Genomic DNA, 24117 nt, shown 5'->3' with positions numbered 1-24117 from the left:
TTGCCTCCGCTCTTCGCCTCCGCCAACCTTTCGGCTCCTCCTGCTGCTGCGTTGAGCCCCGCCTCCGCGGCTTCCCTCTGGCGCCTCGCTCCTCCTCTCGGCCCGCCGGCCCAGCGCTTCTTCCCAGGTTGGAGCGGACGGCGAAGTTCGAGGCGTCGCTCTGGAAGGGCCTCCGGGCCTTTTTCTTTCTTTGGTGCCGCCAGATTTGCATTAATGGTTTCAGCGGGACGGGGCAAACCTTTCCAGGTGCATTTCATAAAGCTAGTTGTTGTCGTCGTGGCGGCGGCATGCTCATTTGAAAAACCATTTAATCCGGATGAGAAGCCTTCTAAACGCGCTTACTCAAACCTGAATCACGGTGAACTCCCAGCCAGTACTTTGTTTCCAGATGGACTGGTTCACCAACGGGCTGTTGCCTTAAGAATAAAGAGGGCAAAATCTATTCTCTCGGAATTTATTTTATTTTATTTATTTTAATTCCATTTATATCCCGCCCTTCTCCAAAGACTCAGGGCGGCTTACAAGCTTAGCAGTAGCCTTCCTTCTATGTATATGCCTGCTTATTAGGGCTTTCACACACACACCACAAGCGGCATTATTACAAAGTCAGCTTATTGCCCCCAACAATCTGGGTCCTCATTTTACCTACCTCGGAAGGATGGAAGGCTGAGTCAACCTTGAGCCTGGTGGGATGCGAACCTGCACTAATTGCAGGCAGCTGGTGTTACTTAAGGAGGCATTAGCCCACTGCTCCACCAAGGCTCAGGAATAGGAAACGTTGAGGAAATGTTGCTTGGCGATGTAGTGGAGCAAGGAGTCTCTTGGGTTTGACATCTGAGCTCAGCAGCGATAAGTCCCTTCTATTAAAGCAGGGATCTTCGAGCTTGGCCCTTTTATGACTTGTGGACTTCAACTCCCAGAATTCCTCAGCTAGCGGCGCTGGCTCAAGAATTCTGGGAGTTGAAGTCCACAAGTCATAAAAGGGCCAAGTTTGAAGACCCCTGTATTAAAGGGTCGTCTGGGAGGACCGAGGAAGAGAGCTTTTCTTGCCTTGGCATCTATCCTGTGGAACATCATTGCCCCAGATTTCAAATTTGCCTGGGTATCCAGCAATGGTGGTGAACTCTTACAATAGCTATAATGAGCTGATAAGGAATGGATTCTGCTGCTGGGGTGATTTTCCTTTGATTTTTTAAAAAAACCTAAGGATAGTTTTTATATGTTTCTATATTGGTTTTTAGCTTTTTAAAAGTGGATTTTTTTATCCCCCCCCAGGAGCTGCTTAGATGAAATGAATGGCCCTGGAAATCAAATTAATAACAGTTCTGTAAATTACAATGAGATTTTCCCCTGATCTTTCTGTGAGTATAACCCTCACCTTTCTCCAAATGCAAAATGAAAAAGTCTTGTTATCAAAAATCAGCAGCACAATCTTGAGAAGCAATCAGGGATGCAATCATTATCAGGGATTTATAGCAATAACTCTATTATAGACTCCAGTTCTGATTAACTGTCATCACCTTACAGGAAAAAAAATATCCTGTCATTGCTTTGAATTATGGGTCTCTTTTCCAATCTCTCTGCTCTGTGAGGGGAGTAGGTAATTTCTCTGGGTCCACCTGTTTACCCCTCCCCCTCACAGAACAGAGATTGGAGAGAAAAGGATTACAGGAGAAAAAGCATGCACACAATGGGAAATACACTTGCCTGTTTACATAGCACTGGTGGCTGCCAGTGTCAGTACATTGCTTTTGATGTGCATTCCCCACTGTGTGCCTGCTTCTCTTGTAATTCCTTCCTCTCCAATGAATGTAAATAGAAACATTAATTTCTTGTTAATTAGCCCAGTGCCAAGGCAAGCATTCCAAAGAGCCAGGGAGTGGTTAGGAGAAAAACAAAAGCTGAAGGTGTGAAACTGATTAGACTTGTCATTTTGGAGCTGGAAAGCGCAGCCATGGTCAGGTGATTTCCCACTTAGCGACCTCTTTGCTTAGTCACAGAATTGCCAGTCTCAACTACTGCTAAAGAAGGAATACCTGTATATAGTTCACATATTTTCATAGCTATCTTTTATCATCTTGATGCAAAATCAAAAGAGCGGATATTATATTTTTAGAAGGGTACATTTCCTGTAATGGATTGACTCAGAGTAGCAATACTTATAATCAATCAACATTTTCTGAAAGCAAGTATCTGCAATTATTTCAAAGATTCTTTTTTCAATTATTTGTATCTTACATCCCTCAATATTCAGAAGCCCTAATGAAACAGAACATGATCTTATACAATTTGGTTCATATTGATTTAAATGGGCTTAAGAACACCTAATTCCACAGAATTTCTTTTTAAGTACATCCAGAGTTATATATAGAATAAATAAAATCATCATCTTCTCTCCAATAGTTCCAATTACTGAAAAGACTTCTATTTTCTACCGCATTTATAAAGATATAAATCTTTGGTTTCCATAAAAATAGTATCAGATCATTTCATGCTCATATCAGAAAAATAAAAACCATACAAAAGAGGAAGTAAAGTGTTTTTTTATTGAGATGTTACATAGCAACTAAAGCCTTTTAAGGCAATGTGATGAATCTGCACTTAATACTTCCATCATAGTTCGTAAAGTCGGAAATGATTCTGATACTAGTGGAAGACTTTTGTAGGAAGGTGAAATGCTGAAAATACAAAATTGCCAAGATTAATAGAAACTCAGTTCATGAAATAAAATTAATTTTACATTGTATTACATTTTAAAAATACTTGTTTAATATTTAGATATCAGCCTAGACTTCAATGCCTGTTCTGTTTAAGGGACTAGTTAAGTTTTAGTTATTAGAATTAATAAAGTAACAGTGAATTCTAGCCAAAATGGTTCTAATCTCAAAAATCATAATTCTGCTGTATATCCCAATTCAACTTAAGTCAGTCCATAGTTTGATTTATATTCAGCACTGAACTACCTTAATCATATTAAGAAGTACTGTTATGAAATGTGATTATTTTAACAATTATTATGTTTATCATGACATGCATATACATGAAGAAAGTTAAGCAGGACCCTTGTATGGTCTGATCCAGGTGAAACAAAATGTTGATTGATAATTCTAATCACTCATATATACTATAAATCAATATTAGTATTTTTACCTTTTCAAATTCAGCCAGCCTTTTGCTACTTTACTAAAGGCTTCTGAACTAGATGCAATCATGGCTTCAAAGTCCACCAGCTGGAAAACATTAAAAATGAGTTTAAAGATAGAAATATTTTAAAATAATTTCCAGTTATGCCAGAACCTACCCACACATTCAGTTATCCAAAAGGCACAGTCATTTGATTTGGAAGACCGGTGGAGTAGCACTGGACATTTTTTACCTGTTTATCTCACAGAGTTTGCCATTTTAGCAATTGCAATGCAACATTGAAAATCTAAAGCTGCACAACACAGTTCAGAAGAAAATATATTTTAAATTTAAATTTAAAATTCACTTTTATAAATAGAATTGAAATGTGCTTAAATGCATTTACATTTTAAGTTGGTCTACTTATATAACTTCTGTTAAAAGGCCCATTGGAAAGATTATTTATCATATAAGTCAGTCCTATATATTAGAAACACTACACTGTAGACAATATCCCATATAACAAAAAAATATGCAACTGCATTACCTTTTGATAATTTTCAATGCTCTTTTAAAGAAAAAATTAAGGAGGTAGAACAAGTTTACACATTCTGTTACTTCTACCGAAAGCTGAGTGATATAGAAGTACTTCATATATGCAGGGTGTGATAGTGAAAAGTTGCAAATATAAATAGATCAGGATCGAGCCCCAAGGAGAAACATGCTTCCTTGGAAGTAAATTCCATTTACTACCCCACAGGTATTAAACTATGGTTTCATTTAATGATTTTGTTACACCACCTTCTATTTTCCTTAGGACTATTCCTAATACAGTACCAAAGAGGCAACCTTTGCAATATTAAAGGTATCCTCAGGTAGGATTCAGGATATGTTAAGGAGCATTTTGGACACAGGAGTAAGATACAGAAACAATAGATATATGGCCAAGAGTCATTCTTATCTAAATTTAACATAACTTATTCAGAGCATACCTTTCCTTTAGGAATTTTTCCTGACACTTCCTGTCCACTTGCCATCAGTGCTCCCATGATGATTGAATAACCCACTATACTAAAACAACAACAGCAACAACAATGTTCTTAGTTATAGCATGGAAGCCCAGCCAGCTGGAATGCAGAAAAAATAGCAGGTTTTCCAGCATCACATATTTATTCTACAACTTCTTACAAATAAGAAAGGTAACAAGAAACAATTGACTAAAAACAAGCTGCTTTCTCTCCGTAATACTCAGCCATTTCTTCTACAATTAATTTTCTAGCTGACAGACTCTCTTACAAACTCCATTAATTGCAAATTGTCAGAATTTGACAGATTAACCATCATTAATTCAAGTCTTAATGAACAGTGCACAAAAACAAGGAAATTATTTAAGGAGTTGGGGTGGCGGTTTCTTTTACATTACGGTTTTCTTTGAATTATCATGTTTACCACTCACCAGGCTCTTAAAGTTATGTACAAGTAAACATATATCCAATTATAAGACTGCAGCCTACATCAATAATCTTCAAATATTAGAAATCTATTTCTTTTATATAATTTATTTTTATAACCTAGGGTACAGAATGAGAATTGAAATGAAATAAGTAAAATACCAACATTTGCACATATTTAAAACTTGAGTGGGCAAACGGAATAATATAACACCATAATTACTTATGTCATTAATAAGATAAACTTGCTTTAAATGTTGTACAAGAAGATAGTTACTAACCTGGAACCTCTGGAAAGAGGCATTAAGTTACAGAAGTAGTATAAAACAGACAATATTAGATTGCATATGACATCTGTCTCCTAAATAAAACAAAATAAAATTTAATTATTTTATTAAATTTATATTCCGCCCATCTTGCTAATATTGGAAATACAATATTTCCCCCCCCCCCAAAATTAAAGGTGAGGATGAGAATAGGCTTAGAACCACAAATCACAATCTGGCTGACAATCTATGATCTATTTAGGGTCCATTTTTAAAGATGTTTAAGGAAGGGAGATTGGAGGTTGGAAATTTCTGCTCATCTTGCCTAGTACTCTATTCCAATCTCTTAAAATCAACCACAAAATTTTCCCTCAAAAGACACTTTTGGCCTAATTTTCAGATGGGGATAATAGGAAACTTGGCTTGGTTCCTAGAAGCCTTTTACTTTCATTCTTATACTGGAATTCTGGGGGAGGGGGTAACAGAAAAATTGGCTTTCTCTCCTTCCTGTGACTGTTTTTACATGATAAAATGGTTTCCCTATAGTGTCTGAAACAATGGGAAACTGAAGCCCCAAGCCCTCAAAAATTGTCTATCAAATCTACTTGAACATTTCTTGTATACTAGTTTTCAAAAAAAAATAATTAAAAAGACATTACTCTAGGTTCTGCAGACAAAAGATGTGTTTTTCCTTTCATAGTTAAATCTTTATAAAGAGCATCTATTTCTGTATGATAAAGTTGTGTTCTTGCTTCTGTTGTCTGTGTCTCAACTGAAAACAAAAGGTTCCCAATCCTGCAAGGTATGTGAGAAAGAGTGCTTTAAGAAAAGAAATGACTTCAAACATGTTTAAATACGCATAGCAATGTCAAAATTACTAAAACAACAATATATGACTTTTGTAGAATTCTTTTTACTGTCCAAAAATACCTTTAAAATACCAAAAATACCCCAAACCTTGCAACATAGAGACCAAAAAAAAGGATAGTAGTAAAGTTTTATGGATTGACATAGCCATGATTTGCGGTGGGTGTACTCCAGAAGGGAAAACAGAATATCAGAGCTTTTGCCTGTCAGGCTACCCTATGATTTATTATCATGTTCATGAGCTTTTATACAAAGCTCAAGTTTTATGTTCTTCTTTAATAAAATCAAAGAACAGTTGCAGATTTTAGAAACGTGTTAAAAAACAGCTTCTGTAATTTACTCTATAAATTTACTGTGGTATATTATTGTATAAATGACTATAAAGTAATTTACTTTGCAAAAGCAAAGTCTGCATCATCTATTTAATTTTTTTATTTTAAAAATGTAAAAGCAATACACTTAAGAGAAAAAAAGGAAAGTAAGAAAATTAGCGAGTGAAGAGTAAAGAAATAAATCTAGCATTCATTTTAAATAGAATTATTTATTTATTTATCATATTTCTAAACCGCCCGTCTCTCTCAAAGAGTTAATAGGTTACAAACCAGAAATTTATTAGAACAAAACTAAATTCTAACTTATTCTTCTTTCTGGTTGTGTCAGAAAAGAAAAGAAATGAAAAAGTGGAAATGCATTAATCACATATTTTGTATAGGATTGTGAACAAATCTTTGAAGAAGGATTTAGTGTTTTATTTATTTATTGAGCATATGGCATATCATACATGGACTAGCAATACATATTAACACTTCACCTAGATTAGGCAACCTCGGCTCTTTTATGACTCATGGTCTTCAACTCCCAGAATTCCATGAGTCATAAAAGAGCCGAGGTTGCCTACCCCTCTAGGCCATCACATACTAGACTGGTATATGCCCTCAGCTTACAGCTGGTGTCTTATTTAAGTGCTAACTTATAACCATTTTCTATCAGCAATCTACCCTGCTATATACCAATGAACACATAGTAGATAATAAAAAATGTGTTTTATAGGTTCAGATCCATTCGTTGAATAGGAACATTAAAAAGAACTGTACATAATATCTAGTTCACACAATTCTCATGCATAAACGAGAAGTTGAATGGACAGTGGCCTCCTGACAATGTCAGACTTGGATAAAATGCTAAAAGGCAATTTATCTGATTGTAAACTAATGTTCAGAAAATCCAGCTTCACAGGCAAATGATTAAGTTATTTTAGGATCTTTGTAACCCCTCTAGTCTCTGAAACCCAGGCTTCAATTGGTTGACATGCTAATTATAATAAAGATCTGTCATAACATAAAAGGAAGACATAAATTACCTGTCTCCTGTTAAAGTAATAGTAAATCCATCATATTCCTTTCCTGGATTTTTGAGGCTTGGGACTTTGGTGTGGATGGTAAAACCATCTCTTGTTTTACTATTAAGCTGCTTTAAAAATGCCAAAAGAAATGTTCAAAACAGGCTGAAATGTTTTGATATTACACAATGTAAATTACAACAATCCCAAAAGGACAGGATTTATTTCTCTAGCTGATGCATCCTCTCAGTGCTAGAAGATTTTCACTTCCAGAGCTATTTAAAAGAGCAGAGACTTTCCTGCATTAGGACTAGAATCATCCGAGACAAGATATAATTAATGGCTGTAAACCTCATTTAAAGACACCCTGCAAGTGACTTCTAGCAAGAGAAATTGCTACCTAAGAAGAAGTAAAGAGAAAAGAAAATAAACAATCCCACTCAGTTTGGATTTCAACCCCACTTTCTGGCCCTTCGATCCTATGTATGTATTATGTTGTCAGTTCAAACGGGTACAGACGCATATATTTATTTATTCATCAAATTTATTTGCAGTTCTTCTATCTGAACGTTCCCACGTAACGTAAGTTTTAGAAGTGATTTCTTTCTTCCAAGAAAATGTCTGATTTTTTTTTATAAAAAAATCACGATGGATCAGTTAAACAATTATTTGTAATATACAGTAGTTGTCACATTTCTTATTACTATAAAGCAGAACTTTCAGATGTGTGGAACTGGAAGCCCACACATCTGAAAGTTGCACTTTATAGTAAATAAAAAATGTGATAACTACTGTATATTACATCTGAAGTTGCTGAGGTTGAGAAACACTGATATAAAGCCAAAAATACCAGTCAAAAGAGGTAACGTTAATGATATACAAGTTAAAAACAGGTTATAAATATTAAGTCATAATGCTAAGAATATTGTCATCTAATTTAAATGAATTCTGGAGGAAAAGGATGGCTTGACAATAATATCTATCTGCTTCTAATTTTATTTTCAATATAATCCTAGATATATTTGGCAACCCAACTCTCCATAACATGATGTACAAAATCTTGCCTCAGAATCTGGCCTTTTATATTACAGTACTTTGTAGGAAGATGAGATTCATGCATCTTCTTTTCCTCAGCTGTTATAATACAAAACCAAATTCAAAACACAGCCAATATGAGATAATATGACAATTTAATTATAACATTATGGGTAAGTTTTAATTTTTAATTTCTACACTATAATGTTTGACCTAATGTCTAATATTAATAAAAACAGGTTAAAGAGAAAAAATACCTTCATAATTGGAAGAAGATCTTCTACCTTATGTACCTGCTCCAATGCTTCACGAACTTCCAATAGTTCTTTATGGTTATTAGCACTAAAATAATAATAATAATAATAATAATAATAATAATAATAATAATAATAATAATAATAATAATAATTTAATTTGTATACCGCCCTTCTCCCGAAGGACTCAGGGCGGTGAACAGGGCAATACATAATAAAAACCAGGATACAAAAATTAAAAAGTAATTAAACTACAATGCCCGTAATAAATTAATACATATTAAAAGTTAAAACCGATTATAAAACCCAGCCCCAACCCATCAGACCAGGCCAGCTTGTTCAAAAAGAAAAGTTTTGAGATCACGCCGAAAGGAGCGAAGGTCGGGGGCCGTTCGGAGCTCAACCGGCAAGCGGTTCCAAAGGTCTGGCGCGCCCACAGAGAACGCCCTCCCCCTGGGGGCCACCAATCGACATTCCTTGATCGGAGGCACCCTGAGGAGGCCCTCTCTGTGGGAGCGCACTGGACGGAGGGAAGTTGACGCCGGCCGCAGGTGTTGCCATAGGTATTCCGGACCCATGCCATGTAGGGCTTTGTAAGTCATCACTAACGCCTTGAACCTCACCCGGAGAGCAACCGGCAGCCAATGCAGCTCGCGGAGCAAAGGTGTAGCATGGGAGTATCGGGAAGCTCCCAGCACAACTCGCGCGGCTGCATTCTGCACCAGTTGGGGTCTCCGAGTGGACTTCAAGGGCAGCCCCATGTGGAGAGCATTACAGTAGTCTAGACGAGAAGTCACGAGCGCATGAGTGACTGTACGCAAGGCATCCCGGTCTAGATAGGGTCGCAACTGGCGCACCAGGCGAACCTGGGCAAAGGCCCCCCTAGTCACAGCTCCAATATGCTCTTCTAAAGAGAGCTGTGAATCTAGAAGGACCCCCAAGTTGCGCGCCCTATCTACGGGGGGTAATAGCTCACCCCCCCCCATGGCCAGAGATGGAATAATCGGATTTAGATTATTTAGATTTTAGCACAATTTCGGTTAAATATTTCATCATTAGATTCTATTCATTAAGCATGGAAACAGGATACGTCATAAAATAGTTCTCAGATTATCTGATTTTTATTACTAAAACAGTTTTTTACACTTTTAATACACAGTTCTTGCATTCCTTAATTTTTCTCCATATTTTTCCATATACGTTATTTAGGTGGTCTTTTCTTTTTGGCCAATCTCAGAATAATTTTTTTCATTTTCTGTCCTGTTCTTTTATCTCTCTCTTTTTACCCCATTGTCTAAAATTCACTGAGTCCTTATATTTGCATATGTGCTCTTACAACTAAGTCTTTGCTCTCTAACAGTTTGCTTTTTTTCATATTTATCTCACTTTATTCAGATTGTAAACATACAGACAGAATACATGTATTCATATATACACATATAGGGCATCTCATCTTGAAATGTTCTATAAATAACAAGAATTACTATAAAATTACAAGAAAAAAATAATGTGTACCTATGATAAACAAGGATCCTGTCTTTGATAAAATGAAGTATCTTGTCAAAATAGTCTGTGTATCTCATGTTAATAACCTGGCCCCTGTAGATACAAATATTTTAAAAAATGGATATTAAAAGAGAGATTAAAGAGATAATATTCATACATGAATAATTAAAGGATATGCACAATTTTTAGATATAACACTGTCATTATAAACTGTGCTGTCGAGGTTTTTCCCCCCAATACCTATGGTACTTGCTATAAAATCTAGAGTATATGAACAATAAACTACATTGCATATTACAAAACTCACTTTTAGTGTATTCTTAATCATCACCACATATGAATCAAGGGTGTACAGTAATATGGTAAGAGGAGAAAATTATGACAATTACGGTATATTATAAATTATCAAATTCATAAAATGAAAGAATGTAAATTTATTCTTCATGTATATTACATTTACAATATAAACGCAAGTTATACATAATCATTAACAGCATTTAATTTATAAGAGAAGTCTCTTTTGCAATGAGCTTTACTCCTAGGTAATATATTTTAATAATGTAGCATTTGAATTCTAAACAGTGTGAACAACATTAAGCTATTTAATTTCTGAAGTTTTCAAGTTATCTTGAAAGAACCAATCCTAATAAACCCTAACCCTAACCCCCTTGATTGACAGATCACAATTTGAAGTTCAACCAAGATGCTCTACAGATAATTGAAAGATTACTCCTGCCCCCCCAAAAAAAACTCATGTACTCAACTCTTAATATATGAGACCACTTCAAACTCAGTGAACAGGGTAATCTAAAATGAATCTACAGTTCACTGAGCCTTTCACTTCAAATGTTTCTCCATTGGTTGCCATGCTGTATGGTTATATGGCATTACACAAGAACATAAAGAATTCCCAAAAAATGCCAGAATCTAGAAAATTCACTGGAAGCTGGATTTTTCAAAACACAGGTATACTGTTTATTTATTACAAGTTAATAATAATAATAATAATAATAATAATAATAATAATAATAATAAATAATAATAATAATAATAATAATAATAATAATAATAATAATAATAATAATAATGAGGAGGAGGAGGAGGAGGAGGAGGAGGAGGAGGAGATGATTTATTTATTTTCAAAATGATGCTACTCCATTCCAGGTGACTCTGGAAAGTTTTATAAATTAAAATACTGAACAATATAATCACAGCAGTAAAAACAGCAAACATTCAGGGAGCAAAATCCTTCTGTCCATATACTCTATAACTCATGGCCAAACCACAAGTAATCTCCTTTCCCCCCCCCCCCCTCCACTGAAAGGTAGCACCGCTCCACTCAGAATCAAAGATGAAAGGTATTCAGCATCAGAATGGCTAAACTTCATAGCCACTCAGTGCAGGCAACTGAAAAGGTATCTTTCTGAAACATCATAAAACCAGATTAAACTTGTAGACTATCAAGACAGAAGCATTTTATTATACCTGATAAATGAAATTAGTTTAGATCACCCATAAGCAATAGTTCTACATAGTCATGGGATGTGAGATAGTTTTTTTTTGTACTAGATGGATTATACTTACAAGATGCAAAAATTTCCTGTTCTCCTTCAAACTATTCCCCCAAATAAGCAAAGCTAGTGAAAGCAAATACTTCCCATTCTAGGAAAGGTTTGCCAGCCTATGTATATAAACCTCAGTCCAAACACTTGTAATTGACCATAGTGTAGCCTGTGCTTTCCTGCCTGCACTTCTTCGGGGATTCTCCAGCATGGACTCCTGTTTCGTTTTGGAGGAGAGGTGGGGACATACAATGATGAAATTATTCTTAGCATGGCGAGGACCTGTTGGTGCATTATTCTATAGAGATACTATTACTATTTTAGGAGCTACTCCAGGTTTCGATATAGGAAAAATTACAACCTCATTTGGGAGTAGAAAGCACTTTCGAAATATATGAGGATTATTTATTTGACTCCAGAGTAACGTACAGTAGTTATTGTACCTCTTGATCCTCTGGAGAAAGGGAGGGAGTATATTTTGTTTTACAATATATTAAATAATAAAATATAGTAAAACAAAAACATGTCAGGCCAGTTTAAAAATCCTAATGTTTATATTGTGAATTAAGTTCATAACATAGAATACATGATTCTGTCACAACTTCTGAAGCAAACAAGATTTTAGTGAAACATCGTACCTGATAAGATTGATGTGATTATTAAAACCTCTACTAAGGCTTTGAGCTGGTATTTGGTCTAACCATAGCACTGGCTGGTCTGGATCAGCTATCCTGCAAAGACACACAGTATTAATCCCATTAAAGATTAATTAGTTATTTCAATTCAAATCCAATTTGACACTTATTGCTTCTTTCCAACTACAATATTGAGCTAGCTTCTAGAATGGGCAGTATGAGATTAAATTAGAGAGGAAAATAGTTCAAGCCTAATATTATAGAGCTAATCAACAGCTGATCATGACTGGGGACATAACACAACCTAACTATAAATCATGAATGAAACCCAAATGTCTCATCTAGCTCCTCTCCATTGCCCTCCAATGGTTTCTTTAGGTTTTTTCTAATGAGGTTTTAGCTTGACTTCTTCCCATCACTAACAAAAGGGGTGTGTGTGAAATCAAGCTGTGGGTGCAACTAGAACTGGGAACTAAATAAATCCTGAAAATGCCAACATGCTCAGCATAGAAAAGCACCAGGTAAGGGAGAAATCAGTTGGTTCAATTGAGTGCATTCATAAGCATAAACTTGTTATACTGCTAAAACAGTATTATCCTATATGAATAACCTTGTTGGAGCCAACGGGAGTTTATTTTAGTACAAATTCAGTGTTCCACAGTGGTAACTAGTGACTTCTAGGAAGCCCACGATTATGAGGGTATTACTTCTCTAGCTCCATTTCCTTGAGACTGGTTTTCGGAACCCTGCTGCTTCTAGTTCTAGAATAATTTGATAACCCTCTAAAAGGGCCCTTCTCTAAGCTAAAGAACTCTAAACTCTCCAACCTTCCCCCAAGAAGACTGAAAATCTCATCGTCCTTTAATTTGTCTCTTTTCCGAATCTTTTCCATTTCTTTTTGAGGTGCACCAACCAGAACTAATGAAATAGAAACCACGCAGAGATCAGATAAGGTAATTTTCTCAGTCTACTGCCTCTTTACTTTTTACAAAATTCAGGACTACTTAGCTAGAATTCCTGATGGTGACAATCAGCAAAATCCATGAGTATGAATTTAATATATTTTAAGACTGTAGAAACTGTTTGGAAGGGCACTTTGTAAAACATCGCTACATCTCTCAAAAGTTTGGTGAGGCCCATTTCTGGTCTTCCAGGAATGTCTGTGCATTACACTGAAGATGCTTCCCTTGTAACCGCCGCTCCATTTCACCACAGCGCCTTTCCAAATAGTTTGCACATCCCTAATCAATGTTCTCCTTTATTACCGTCTCCATTTCACAGCAATGTCGAACATATCTCTCCATTGCATCAGCTTGGTTTTTCCATTCATCCGCACCTTTGAGTTTACCCAAGTTCGCTGTACAGCTTGCATTACTTCTAGCACCGCTAGCCCCATTGCTGAAGGACAAACAAAGTAGGCATGAGTTCAGCCCACTCACATTTATTCTCTTCATATACTGAATTGCACCATTTCATGAAACTCAGGCCTGCTGTGTTCAGTGAATTTAACGTTCAGCTCAGATTGTAATTTAAGCGAAACAATGAAACAAATGATAGCTGGTGTTGGATATCACTGGACATAGCTGTCTAAATGGATTTGATACACAGAAATGACAGTTTGTAAATACTTGAATATTTTTGCATAATCTCTGAATGAACTGCACTACAAGTTGGAAGAAAGTATGTTTATAGTTTTTAAAATAGACAACTGTGATCATAGCGAGAGAAATGATAGTCAGATTATATTTTCCTAGCTTACCTCTATGCATTCTCTTGTTTGGAAGAAATCCAACAGTCTCATATTGCATTAATGAACCCAAATGATTAGCTACACATATCATTTCTTGCACTGAGGACTTATAGTTTTCAAATTTGTGAAGCTGCACATCTCTAAAATTATAACAGAGTTTATATTAAATATCAAGAGGGTTTCTATGAAGTCATAAACAGATAGTAAATATTAGGAATTAACCACATTAGAAACAAGGTGCAAGGCCACTGTCACCAAGCCATTCTTTCCGCAATCATTTGAACTTACGACAGTGCTGTACAAGCGGTATTTGCAACTGGTCTTCATACTTATGATGGTTGCAGAGACCCCACGGCCATGAAATCATGATCTGGGCGTTCAGTGATTGGCTCGCCATTATGACCTTGCGGCGTCCCACAGTCACTTGGCTGCCATTTGCAACCTTCACTGCTGGCTTTTGGCAAGCAAAGTCAATTGGAAAACCAGCAGGAGGTAGCAAATGGCAACCACATGATGTTGCACTTAATGACATCAGCAGATTTGCTTAACAACAGCAACTGGAAGTGCTAGAACTGCTGCTGCCAAGCAATGCGGTCATTTGACATTGTGCTTTAGGACCATATCGTCATTTAGTAATGGAAATTCCAGTTCCAATTACTGTCATTAAGTGGGGACTGCCTGTGTATTAATAATTGTCTAGCTATACAGTTCAGTACCGTTATCTGGGGTTGTTTCTTTACCAACAGGATCCTGCTTCGTCCTGCACACTAAAGGAGTTTCAACAGCCACACGTGCTTCCAACAAGCATGCAAAGCCCTCAAATTTCAAATGCCATGTTGCTGCCAATAGATAAGAAGCTGCTTGAAAAACAATTTCACAAGTTCTGAACGATAGAACGTCAGCTTGTTTTCTATGACGGTTTCATCAGCAGGTTATAGACCAAGATGTGTGTGTGTCTGTGGGTGTGTATGTATACAGACATATATATAGATATACACCCACATATAATCATGTGAAAAAGAAAGTATACCCCATTGAAATGTTTGGATTTTTCAATATATTACAACATTGGGATATTTGATCTTCATTTCAACAATACTAATACATGGATAAAACAAGTATCATGCACCATTTACATTGTGTAGACTAATTTAAATAAATATAAATGCAAATTCTGCATGTGGAGAAAGTAAGTACACCCTTACGTTTATCACCTCAAAATACCTAAATTTAGAATCAAGTGAACTAGAAAATCATTAGAAAATCATTAGAAACAATCTGTGGGGAGCCTGTCTCATTTAAATTTCAGACAATTAGCTTGATTTGCACTGTGTGGTATCACCATACTTTGATCAAATAGACTGAGGTCTTCAGAAAGAAGATTGTAGATGCCTAGAAGTCTGGGAAGGGAACAGAAAGACTGCCAAACAACTGGACATCAATCATTCCACTATCCAAAAACTTTCATCTGCAAGTAAAAATGGTTTTCAAATAACCACCAATCTGTCAGGTCATCCCAGCAAGTTCAGCCTGTGAGCAGAAGGAAAGATGCTGAAATAAGTCTCTAAGTAGAATTTGATTGTGTAATCCTATGGATAAACCTCCTCACTACTGATGTCAAGATACCTAAGTCTACCATTAGAAAGAAGCTGTACAAATTAGTTCTACATTGGAGGTCTGCCAAGAAGAAATCTTTGCTGCCCAGAAAGAAGACCAAGACAAGACTGGAAGCTGCCCTGCTCAGTTATGCAAAGACTAGGACTTCTGGAATAATGTACTCTGGACAGAAAGGCAAAGGTAGATTTATTTAGCCACAGTACAAAAAACACGTTTGGTGAAAACAAGAGAGAGGATTTCACCGGAAAAACTACTAACTGTACAGCATGGTAGTGGAAACGTTACAGTTTGGAGCTGCTTTGCTCTTTCAGGGCCTCCCCATCATAGAATCCACTATGAATCCTTTATTGCAGCAAAAGGTGCTTGAGGATAATCTGAGACCATCTGTCAGAAGACTGAAGCTCAACACAAAGTGGACCTTGCAACATGACAGGTGTCCTAAACATTCCAGCAAATTCGCCAAGGAATGTCTAGGGGAGAAAAAAAAGAAACTGTGAGTTCTGAAATGGCCAAAACTAACTCCACCTAAATCAAAGATGCTGCGAGGTGATTTGAAAGAGGCGGTCTAGGAAAGAAACCCCTCAAATATCACGTAGCTTACAAGATTCCTCCCAGTCAATCCCAGAGACTGCAGACCATTGTTTCACAACCTTGGCAGCTTGAAGATGTCTGGACTTCAACTCCCAGAAACACTGCTGTAGATAGTTATAAGAAACGCCAATTGGAGTTGTTTTTGCCAAAGGGGGAAATTCCAGCATTAAGACTAAGAGTGTACTCATTTTTTCCACTGAAGGAAATGCCATTTTCTGTTGTTTGTTCAATAAATGACTGCAAAATCAAATTTTCATAGTTTTATGTTCTGAATCTCTAAAGTTATTGACACAACTTATTTTGGAAACAAGGAATCGCAGCTACTATTGCTTTTGTAAAATTGTATTAAATTGAGCAAGACTGGAAAAAAAAGAACATTTCAAATTCTTCCTAGATTTTACATGAAACAGAAAACCATGGAATTCTACAAGTTTTTTTTTAAAGCATGCATAAAGACATACACCAGTTGCTCTAAATTAAACATTTAAACATTTTCAGCGTAGCCTGGTAAGAAAATAGCACATTAGTCACTCACTTTATATTTGGTTGTAGGCCAGGCTGTTCTTCATAGTCTTCTATCAAAAAAGGAAGATTCTTGACCCAATGATCTTTAAACTTTCCAGGAAGATCTGCATCTATGTTGTATTCTGTAACTGGAATATCAAGATGTGCATGGAGATAGCGAGAATATTCTGTGGAGAAAATAAGATACATTTTAGCTAATAAATTCTCCAAAATACCTCCATATGAAATTCAGTTGATGTATCCCCCTACCCCTCAAAAGAAAATTAAAGTAAAGCAATATAGTTCATACTCGTTTTATTTATGCCATATCTGGACATTTTCCCCAAACAATAGAACTGTTATTTTTCAAAGTGGCAGACAGTTTTACACAGTTGGCAAGCGACTAATCCCTTGCATAATTTGTGAAGATCACATAGTTACTAGTGGTGGTTCTCCACTCAAAATGTACTTCTATAGTCAAGCTTTTAAACATGTTTTAGCTTCTTTTCATCTATGTTAATAATTTCAATTGTCTTAAATTGTTTTATCTGCTTTGGAGGTTTTGTCAGTCACTCAGTCTTTGAAATAAAAAAGTTGAATAATTGCAGTAATACAAATTTCTAAGTAAAACATCCAATAAATGGAGAAAATATTTAAAAACTGGCCAGAAGATGATTTCATTTCTCAGCTAGTTTAGTCCTTTATTACAGTCACTGACCAGAAATCTGTTCAGTTGACAAAGTAATTAAACCACTGATATTTCAAGTAAAATAAAATACAAACATAAAACTGTAACTAGATTGCTGAGGCAAACAAGGAATATATTTTCTTTTCAAAAAGTGTCCACAAAATCCAGTATTTAAGTATACAGAGAATTGTGTGAAAACATTAATTATATTGTTATCAGCAACTTACCCCTAAGGTATTTCACTTTTAGATATTCTGTACTGGCTGTTTGACCAGGTAAGGGATCATTTAGCATAACTTTAGTCTGAGCTTTGATTCCTTCATAAAATTGGCCCATTGCAACATGACTGAGTCCTTTCATGTACTGACATGCTTCATTATATGGTTCTATTTGAAGACACCTCTAGAACAATGAAAAGGGAACATAAATCTAAGACACGAGTAACAGTTCAAATCCATCAAGTTCAATTTCTCAGATTTTTTTAAAAGTTTTTTTTTCCTCCAAGAAACTATTTCAACAGCTATTTCTGTTCATTAAGTTTTTTATACGTAATTGTAGGTCGCTTGGCTCCAGGGTACCTTAAGGAGTATCTCCTCCAGGCAGAACATGCATGGTCTATGGATGAAGGGGAGAAATGATGGAGGTCCCATCATTTCTCCCCTTCATGCATAGACTACCCATACAAAGGGAAAGAGAATATGGATACGGAGGCACACCTTCTCTGTTAAGGCTCCACACTCTGGGGCAGGGCAGGTTGGAGTTGTTGGAGTGGCATTTAGGAATTGGGTTATGTTTCCCCAGTCCAGGCCGAGCTACATAGGGTGTAGTAATGCCAAATCGGTGCCTGGAGTCTATCAGGGTCTTGGATGAAATAAAACAAACTGAGATCCTACCCAGAAAGATTTGTTATCTGTCAATAAACATCTGGGCAATCTGGTGGCATTGGTCCTGGTAGGGTTGCTCTCCCTTTGAAAGAGGTTATTTCTGACTTGGGGTTCTTTTGGAACCACAGCTCTTTCTTACCTGGCAGAATGAAGCCACGGCTAGAAAAGCCCTTGCCCAGTTCCGCCTTGTACATCACTTTTAGCTCCAAGTAGACTAAGATGCCTTGATAGCAGTAACTCACACTTGATCACTACTTGGCTAGACTACCGTGATGCATTCTCTATGAAGATGCCTTTGGAGATGCACCAGTAGCTGCAGCCAGATTGATTATGAGTCGAATACAGGATAACCTCAATGTTGTTTTTTTATAACCTTTTGCAGCTTCTCCAGAGATGTTATAAACAAACATGACAGAACTTTCCTAACATACTCCAATTTTGCCAGTGTTTACCTTAAAGTTTTTCAAGGCTTCGTCCAAACTTCCATGATGATAAAACGTATTGCCCTTCAGTTGTATTGTCTGGACATGATTTTGATTAAGCATCAATGCCTTCTGAAAATTCTCCGCTGCGGCTTCAAAGTTACCGAGTTCTCTAATGATTTTATTGAGCAATTAGATAAAAAAGCAACAGCAAATTAGTACTCTTATCCAGTAAATCTTTAAAATGAGATTTATTAAAATAGGACTTAAAGTAATCCATATTATGATTATTAAAGGTAAGTTATAGGTTTATGACAAAATGTTTGACAGAAAAGCTACTATAATATTTGAGACATCTAGCAAGCTTTGCGCCCTTGCTCAAAAATGTCCCTTTCCATAAATCCAATTTGTGAATGTTTTATTGGTCTGTTTGTTTGTTTGTGGGGGGTTTTGCACTATGCATATTTGATAGAAAAACATTAAAGTTAAGAGAATTTTGAAGCTGCTTACCGATAAGCCTGGCCCAGACTTTTATAGGCATCTATGAAATCTGATTTCTGCTTCAGGACTTCTTTAAATATGTCAATAGCTTCCTGTGAAAAGCACAAAACTGAACTACTTCCATTACTTCTATTCACCTTTTAGAATGAGTATATACATATTGGATGAAAGATCTGGACAATGACTTACTGACAGGAATTATTAGGAAGATTATGATTCCTGTTATAGACTACATACAAATTAGTTTTAATATAAAGCAAAACATTTCAAAATATTTGTTTTTTTAGAACCTGTGTGAAGCTATATCATGCAAGCACTATAAGGCACATTACAAGACTAGCGTCTAGCAACCACATGGCAAACTTAACAAAGAACTAAAATTAGACAACAGCTAATTGATAAAAAGATACAGACTTCTAAATTTGTCTGTCAGAAATACTTTAACGGTGTATCTCAGGCACAAAAATAGGGATGACAACTTGGGCCTTTTTTAAAAAAAAAATGGTATAATAAATCTCGGGCACAAATTGAAATAATTATTGAAATTTGAAATGTCTTCCATCTTAATTTGCAACCATGCTGCAAGTAATATAGTTAAATATAAAGCAGGATAGCCAGGACTAATGAAAGCATTTTCAAGCTCATTAACTACAGTGAAGAAAAATAAGGCAGCCTGCCTTTAATCAGCTTGTTCAGTGACAGAGGTTTCAGTGGATACTGAGGACATTACAATAATCGGTTAACAGAAAACAGAAATCAAAATAAAAGTCTACCCGTGGTGGCGAACCTCTGGCACGCGTGCCACAGGTGGCATGCAAGCCGCCTCTGTGGGCATGTGCATCGTCACCCCAGTCCTAGCCCTTCAGCTGGGTTTTGTAAAACCTTTTCGCTTTAAGCCTCTGCCGCCATGTGCAAAAAATGCTGGGGAAAAAAGATCTCACAAAGTTGGGATTGATTGATGGAACTTTTTAGTGCCACCCAGTCTGCCGTTACCACGGCAGCTATGCCCACCCAATGGGCCATGCCCACCCAATGGGCCACGCCCACCCAATGGGCCATGCCCACCCAGCACCCAACGATACATAAGTGGGTTTGGGGTTGCAGTTTGGGCACTCAGTCTCTCAAAGGTTCACCATCACTGGTCTAGACCAGGGGTAGGCAACCTCGGCTCTTTTATGACACATGGACTTCAATTCCCAGAATTCTTGAGTCAGCTATGCTGACTCAGGAATTCTGGGAGTTGAAGTCCATGAGTCATAAAAGAGCCGAGGTTGCCTACCCCTGGTCTAGACCACGTTAAGTGACAAATGACAAAAATAAGTGACATTAAAATATTCCTATAAATGATAACAAGCATTCTTTATCCTCAGATAAATTTGCAAAGATGAATACAGATAATAATTCAGTATTAAACAGTAGACAAGAGACAGAGTTCAAGATGAGAATATGCACTGGGAAACATGAAGTTCCAGGTTCAGCCCTAGGATTTCCAGGATATATGAACTCAAGAAACATTAGGAAAATACTTTGAAGAAACAAGAATTGGGCTGATATGGACTAAGTCATAGTTTGTGTTAATCATGATGTTGAAAAAGTTATTGTAATCTGGTCCTTATGTATTACTAAGGCAAAGCCAAATAAACCAAATTATGCCTTAGTAATGTTATTCAGCCACTGATTTTTGGAAAAAACAACAACAATGGACTAAATTAAGCATTGGTATGACTACATATAAAAACAGGTCTGTCTGTTTATTTTTCTACCCCAACCATCCCCAATGAAACCCACCTGAGTAGTATAATTGCAACTTTTTGCATTTGTGAAAACATAGGATAGGAATTCCATACCTTTAGAAGCCCCCTATGAAAGAAGGATAAACCTTTGTAAAGCATAACAACAGGTTGGTTTTTGTTCAACTCAAGAGAGTTTTGAAAATCCTCATTGGCTGTTGCATAGTCCTATTGCAGAAAAAATGGCTTTCATCAGATAGAGAAAAATTCTAGAGCCAATCCAAAATATATCATGTAATACTTATATTATGACTTACACAATATTAATTCATAAAACAAGCACAACTACCAATCACACACCAACTAGGCAAAATTAAATTAGATTTTCTTAATGTAAGACCTGCTGAATTCTGTAAGGCTTTTTTCCTAATAAAAACCACTGGAATGTAGCAGGAACTGTTGTGAAAAAAATGTGCATGAAAACAGATTGTCCAACTTAATCCAATAAATAGGATCGGGGGGGGGGGGTTGAAGCTATCTGCATTTATAGCATTTACACTAAAAACAAAGACATTTTGTGGGAATGACTTCATTCCAACACCTAAAGGTACCAGTTATTCCTTAAATGTTTAAAATACTGAGACCTAATTCATCAAGTTTTTTTGAACACCAAAACTGATATATTTATGTTCTCTTTGAGTACAAAAATGTAAGCAGATTTGAATATTTTTATAGAGGCAGTATATAAATGCCTTAAATAAGTAACTAGAATAATATTTTTTAAAAAAGATGTCACAGCATTAAGCATTTGTTCTATACAGTTTCCCTCAAGGACTGGGTTGATTCTCCCAACCTTCATAACCCATTTTTACAAGCAGACTCACATTAAGCCTCCAGGAGCTAATCTTACTGGAAGAGGTGCGTCATGGAAGGCAGGAAGAGCTGTCTTACTTTTTGAACAACATTTCCTAATGTTATGATTATCATAATATTGTTAAATGTTTGGCTGTAGCAATAACTTTATATCAGGAGAAGAATGAAAATTCAAACAGAGGCATCTGGGGGAGGGAAAGTCAAGTAAATAAAAATAGCTGCTGCAGTTGCGGACTCCAGGGGGGAGGCCTCCGCATTCAAGAGAATCCCTAAGGATACATTCCAAAAACACTCTGAGCCTAAAGTAAAGTTTTTTCACATGACTGGATACTTAATGCTCATAGTGAAGTCACTATGAGGGACTGAAGTCTTACCTCAGATATGAAGTAAAGAATACCTCTGTGTCGATAAAGCTGCGCTGAGCGTTTCAGCTGAATAGCTTTAGTGATATCAGTCAGTGCTTCACTAATTCGACCCAAAGATGACAGTATCTATAAATCCAAAATAATATTTTAGCAAGGATTGGTACTTGGGTTTAATCATGAAGCATCTTTCTGGATATTGAAAAATGGAGCCTACAGCAATAGCTAATGGCACCTTTTCTAGTTAGAAGGCAGGTAGACTTCCTTCTGACCTATGGAGGAAGCTCCTCAGTCAATCTTTCATCTTACCAGGAAAAACTAGTAAAATCTCTAGGTTCCATGTTAAGGATGAGAGCAAACACCCCCAAAAGGCAAGGGAAAAAAATAAAAAAGCCAGCATTACAAAATAGCAGGTGATCAAATGAAACAGCTTTGGCAATCACCTTTTCATTGATCAGTTTGTCAAAAATAGGCCTTAGCCAAGAGGCCATGCGATATTGGAAAATCCCTCACTTGGAGATGGAGATAGGCCAAATATCTGAACAAAACTAAACCGACAAGAGACAGAGACACCAAAACAAAGCAAAGGATCATCATGATTATCATTCACCTCACTTAATGGCCAAATGGAAGATTTTTCTCCCTCCAGCTCAAAAGATTAGGCACTGGATAGCATCAATTATGACAACTCTCCAGTGGCCTAGGTGGGTGAGCAAGTGGCAGCAGTAGTATCATCTAAGACCAGCAGCCAACCAGCACCAGCAAACACCATGAGAGACAACTTTATAGCTGAGATTGTTGCACAGGCCAGAAAAAGTGTATCATGCCAAAGCTCTCCAGACAGTGATGAGGACACAAGCAAAATCTTACTAATCTTCGCTGGTAAAATGGCAGCAGAAGAACGATGGAATAGCAGATGTGAAAGTCTACTGAAGGTTGTATGAGCCCTGATAGACACAAGTCACTTTGTCAGAACCAACACTGAACTAGTTCACGGGGAATAAAACTTGGACCTGAACAACCTTTCTGAAATGCTAACTTCTCAACAGTGCTAACTTCTTCCTTTAGTTCCATCTTTCCATCCAGTCAAAGAACACAAGTAATATTCAAATAATCCTTTAACTCTGCAGTGAGAGACAGAAATTATTATTTCCCTTTCTAAAACAAGGCTATTTATTTATTTCCCCATCTAAAAAGAAGGATACTTAGTGTTAGACCAGGGGTGTCAAACTGCCGGCCCGCGGGCCGGAGTGTCATGGAGAAACCGCGCCCATCCCATTGCCGGCAATGGGAAAAAGTTCTGATACGTCGCACGACGTCACGTGATGTCGCAAGTTGGACATGTCTGTGTTAGACAGTGATTTGGGGCTATTTTGAAATGATGTATTTCTTTCTGTTCAAAATACTGCAAACCCAGGTATACCAAAATTGTAAAACATGCTGCATTTGTCAAACACAATTTCATAAACACAGACACATAAAAAGAAATTATAGTTACATGCTCTTTGAAGGCTGGTTTGTTTAATTAAATTGGTTTTCCAGTTTACAATTTTGGTATCATCAAAGAACAGGACAGATGAAAGTGTTCCTATTTAATCAAGGGAGATCTTTTAATGAGAGTGCCAGTTTGGTCTAGTGGTTGCGGCACTAAGCTAGAAAGTAGAAGACGCTGGGTAACTTAGAGCCAGTCACTTTCTCTCAACCCAACCTTCCAAACAGAGTTGCTGTTCGGGGGAAAATAGATGGAGGAAGGAGTACTGTGTATATTCACCACCTTATTTATAAAAATACATAATTAAAATAATCAAGGCAGGATAAAAATAACTTTTAAAAAATAAATAAAGATAATGGGCTGGTCACTCTTGCCTGCTAGATTCCAAATACATCACCACCACCCCTAACCACTACCCCCTCTGCCCAATCAAATTGTCACTGTTATATAAATGCAGAACTTCTACTCCTAAACAATTAGTCTTTCAGTCTTTTTTTTCCCCTCAGCAACAGTACTGCTTATTGAATGCACTTTCTACTCTCATGCTGGATTCTTCATAGACTAAGCCAGGGTTTTCAAACTTGTCCCTTTTATGACTTGTGGACTTCAATTCCCAGAATTCCTCGGCCAGCATGCCTGGCTAAGGAATTCTGGGAGTTGAAGTC

At 36.7% G+C, this 24117-nt stretch overlaps 1 protein-coding gene and 1 long non-coding RNA gene across 5 annotated transcripts in view; one reads left to right on the top strand and one right to left on the bottom strand.

The window, feature by feature from the left end:
• Window positions 1-112: 112 nt before the first annotated feature.
• LOC310639598 lies at window positions 113-20746 on the top strand. Its single transcript, XR_014492351.1, has 3 exons — window positions 113-246; window positions 12942-12991; window positions 20366-20746. It is a non-coding gene; the product is annotated as an uncharacterized lncRNA (long non-coding RNA).
• Window positions 2526-24117, bottom strand: part of TTC13 (tetratricopeptide repeat domain 13) — a 34047-nt gene continuing 12455 nt past the window's right edge. For 2 of the 4 annotated variants that reach the window (XM_083361218.1, XM_083361220.1), the window contains 17 exons: window positions 21973-22089; window positions 20843-20953; window positions 19005-19087; window positions 18525-18666; window positions 17416-17590; window positions 16532-16688; window positions 13798-13928; window positions 13304-13436; window positions 12042-12134; window positions 9851-9934; window positions 8339-8423; window positions 7068-7177; window positions 5500-5635; window positions 4856-4935; window positions 4116-4194; window positions 3151-3230; window positions 2526-2678 (listed from right to left, as the gene is read on the bottom strand). In XM_083361218.1, the coding sequence (XP_083217344.1) occupies window positions 2567-2678; window positions 3151-3230; window positions 4116-4194; window positions 4856-4935; window positions 5500-5635; window positions 7068-7177; window positions 8339-8423; window positions 9851-9934; window positions 12042-12134; window positions 13304-13436; window positions 13798-13928; window positions 16532-16688; window positions 17416-17590; window positions 18525-18666; window positions 19005-19087; window positions 20843-20953; window positions 21973-22089 (1908 nt within the window). In that variant the 3' untranslated portion in view covers window positions 2526-2566. The remainder of the gene's footprint in view (window positions 2679-3150; window positions 3231-4115; window positions 4195-4855; window positions 4936-5499; window positions 5636-7067; window positions 7178-8338; window positions 8424-9850; window positions 9935-12041; window positions 12135-13303; window positions 13437-13797; window positions 13929-16531; window positions 16689-17415; window positions 17591-18524; window positions 18667-19004; window positions 19088-20842; window positions 20954-21972; window positions 22090-24117) is intronic. The other 2 variants (XR_014492323.1, XM_083361219.1) reach the window with 2 other exon arrangements.

Source organism: Vipera ursinii (genome assembly GCF_947247035.1).
Source record: "Vipera ursinii genome assembly, chromosome: 1".
In the NCBI taxonomy this organism is placed as follows: Eukaryota; Metazoa; Chordata; class Lepidosauria; order Squamata; family Viperidae; genus Vipera; species Vipera ursinii.
This window is presented reverse-complemented; position numbering and strand designations above follow the sequence as displayed.